At 41.6% G+C, this 3052-nt stretch overlaps 1 protein-coding gene across 1 annotated transcript; it reads left to right on the plus strand.

Moving 5' to 3' along the window:
• Positions 1 to 1429: 1429 nt before the first annotated feature.
• Positions 1430 to 2182, plus strand: LOC127137043 (proline-rich receptor-like protein kinase PERK12). The gene is made up of 2 exons (XM_051063541.1): positions 1430 to 1857; positions 1990 to 2182. Exons 1-2 carry the CDS (start codon positions 1430 to 1432, stop codon positions 2180 to 2182), a joined length of 621 nt encoding a protein of 206 aa, XP_050919498.1.
• The last annotated feature ends 870 nt before the right edge of the window (positions 2183 to 3052 follow it).

A 3052-nucleotide genomic window follows, 5' to 3' on the forward strand; every position in this document is an offset into this window, starting at 1 on the left:
TCTTCCAAAGTTAATCAAGTTCATTATGGATTCTCAACAACAATCTGTCTACAACTATTCTCAGCAAATGGAATCAACTGAACAAACGCCCATTTCTTCTCAACAAACAACTGCTACAACTGGTGTTGTCTCTACCCCAATCTACAAAGAACCACATATTTTGGACCGTGAACCTCATATTCACCTTGCCACTCTTTTTGACAAGCTTGAAGTCATATATGAATCACTGGTAGATTTTGACAACATTAAGCGCAGTGGAATAGACCTTACTGAGGAACTGAGAATGAAAGGGTGGGAAACCTATTTCCAAACACTCTATGGTCCCGTCTACACCTATCTGGTAAAGGAGTTCTGGCCCTTCGCAGACTCAGATGATCACTACGTAGTCTCACATGTTCTAGGGGTCAAGATAGTCATAATTGAGAAGTCCATTGCCTCCCTTATGAACATGGAGAAGACAGAGGGAAGAAGAATCTACAACATCAACCCTAGGGAAAAGTACTTGTCCCAGGAAATTGTCTCAACCATCTTTCAACAGAACGTTGAAGGCAACTCCTCCAAAAACAAGGAACTTCACTAGAAGCTCCGAGTCTGGATGAAGATCATTCTGGGTACCATCCATCACTGCCCAGACTCCAACTCTTCTGACTACATCAATACAGATCAGAAGTGCATACTCTACTGCCTTCACAAAGGGCTAAAACTGGACTTGCCAACGCTGCTCTTCAAATACCTCAGAGACTCTGCCAAGGATACCAACATGAAGCCTAAAACCTATATCCCTTTGGGAAGACTTGTCTCCGACGTTCTAATCGAGAGTGGGCTGATGGATCACCTGATCCATCACAATCTGATGGAGGATGTCACAGTTGACATTGGAAGACCTCTAAACGCTTGCAATCTGAAGAGCATAGGGGTGATTGAGTAAATCAGGGTGAAACCCATATTAGATACCTCCTGGGAAGCTCTCAAGGATCAGAGGAAGATTCCCAATGACCTCTACCTCTTCTCCAAGATTGATCCTCCATAAGTGGTGGCACATTATCTGCAAGACCTTGCAAGCCAAGGAGTTGACATCTCAGAGTTCTCTGTGAATTGGCTACCTGAGCGTCCACCCAACTTCATGAAGACACAATGAGAGCCATCTGGGAAGTCCAAGAAGGAAAAGAAGGCAAAATTGGGAGAAACTTTTGGGTCAAGACCTCCAGTCCCTCTAACTGATTCACCAAGTAAGTCTCTGCCTCCTTCTCTCTCTGTAAATTTAAAGAAAATTGCTTCTTCTCTTCCCCAAACCAATCCTATCTACACCCAATCTAAAAACCCACCCTCTACCACTAAACCCTCTAACACCCTAACCTCTAATCCACCATCTCCCCCATTTCAAAAATCCAACCTCTCCACCACTACCTGACCCGTTTCTGTACCAGAAATGTTGAACGAATCCACCTCACCATCATCTTCTACACCTTCATCTCTACCATACTACGTTCTCTCATCGGACTCAGAATCGTCTGACCCTCAATCCCCCACACTAGCTCAACTTCAGGCACGTGCTCTTGTCTCTCAACAACCACCTGAACTAGAAGCCAACACTCCTCCACCTGAACAACAAAATCCACCACCATCTGAACAACCACCAAGTCCACCACCTGAACAACCCACACCACCATCCTCTGATACTCCCACCATACCACCCTCCGAAGACATCATCATCCCTACCTCTCAAACTCCCGCTGACACCACCCAAACACCACCATCATTCCCATCCCCCAACCCTAAACTAGAACATGCATTCCCCGCCTTAGAAGAAGAAATTACTTTATTTGATGAGTCTTCTGTGGAGAAGATCAACTCTCTGTCCGTAAACTCTGGCATCAGGGATGATCCCTCTGAAGTAAGGATTCACTAGAACAAAGTGATCAGATGGATGACCTTTGAAGCCTTTAAACTGAAAGGCCTCTTTGAATAAGTCCGCAACGACTTTGTTAGAGATAATGGAGAAAGGCTACAGGCATGTTTGGTCAGAGAGGCTGAGGAAAAGGCTAGAAGAGAAGCAAAAGAGAAAGCTCTCCTAGAAGAGGAACAACGACTTAGAGAAGCTGAAGAAAAGACTATCATTGAAGTTGCTGCTGCTACTGAAGCTGAGGCAAAAGCAAAAGTCGACGTTGAAGAAGCAACATGAATAGTTATAGAAGAAGCTACAAAGGCTAGCGTTAATGCTCTGACTCAGGGGGAGCAATCAAACTCTGGCTTCGCCCCTCTGGTCCTGAAAACTCTGGAAGAACTTCAGAAGGAGCAACAAGTTGTGCGAGCATTATTGGATCACCAGGACTCCGTCAACAACAATATTCAGAACCTACTGACTCAACTGCTCCAAATGATGCCTCCTCCTCCAAACCCTTAGCCACTTAGGCTTCTTTTGTTGTTTTCCTTATGTTTTGTGCTCTCTTTCTAAATTGCTGCCTATCTGTACCTATTTTTCTCATATATATGAATTCTGGTTCTCGTCTTATTTTTTGTCTTTTTGAGTCTGACAAAAAGGGGGAGAACTAATACAACTCTGATGAAAATATATATCTAAACCTCTTGATGCACTACGAACATTAATATCTTAATGCTTTTTGAGAACTAAAGTTATGAAGGATAACAACTAAGGTAAAAACCAGCTGCCACACAAGGAAAGTCTGGTAAGAACTTCTGAGGAATATGATGATCTATCTCAGGGGAAGTCCTTGTTCATCTGACTCTAAGATAAAGTATTAAAAGAAACGTTATATTTTTTCAATAAGTATATTTCGTGCTGATCATTTTAGTGCATCCGACTTAATTTTTCGAGAAAATTTTCACCTGACTTTTATTCATTTTTTAGTCGTTTTAATTTTATTCTTTCGCCAAAACATTCAGAAAGAATAAATAGAAATTTCCATGTCTTCGTTTTGTTTTTATCATATTTATTTAGAAAGCCATAAATTTTATTTGAGTTAATTGATTTAATCTCATTTAAATAAATTAAGTCATCTAAAAGAGGCAACTTTGTCATTTTAAATTAAAT

The sequence above is a fragment of the Lathyrus oleraceus genome, chromosome 4 (genome assembly GCF_024323335.1).
Source record: "Lathyrus oleraceus cultivar Zhongwan6 chromosome 4, CAAS_Psat_ZW6_1.0, whole genome shotgun sequence".
NCBI lineage: Eukaryota > Viridiplantae > Streptophyta > Magnoliopsida > Fabales > Fabaceae > Lathyrus > Lathyrus oleraceus.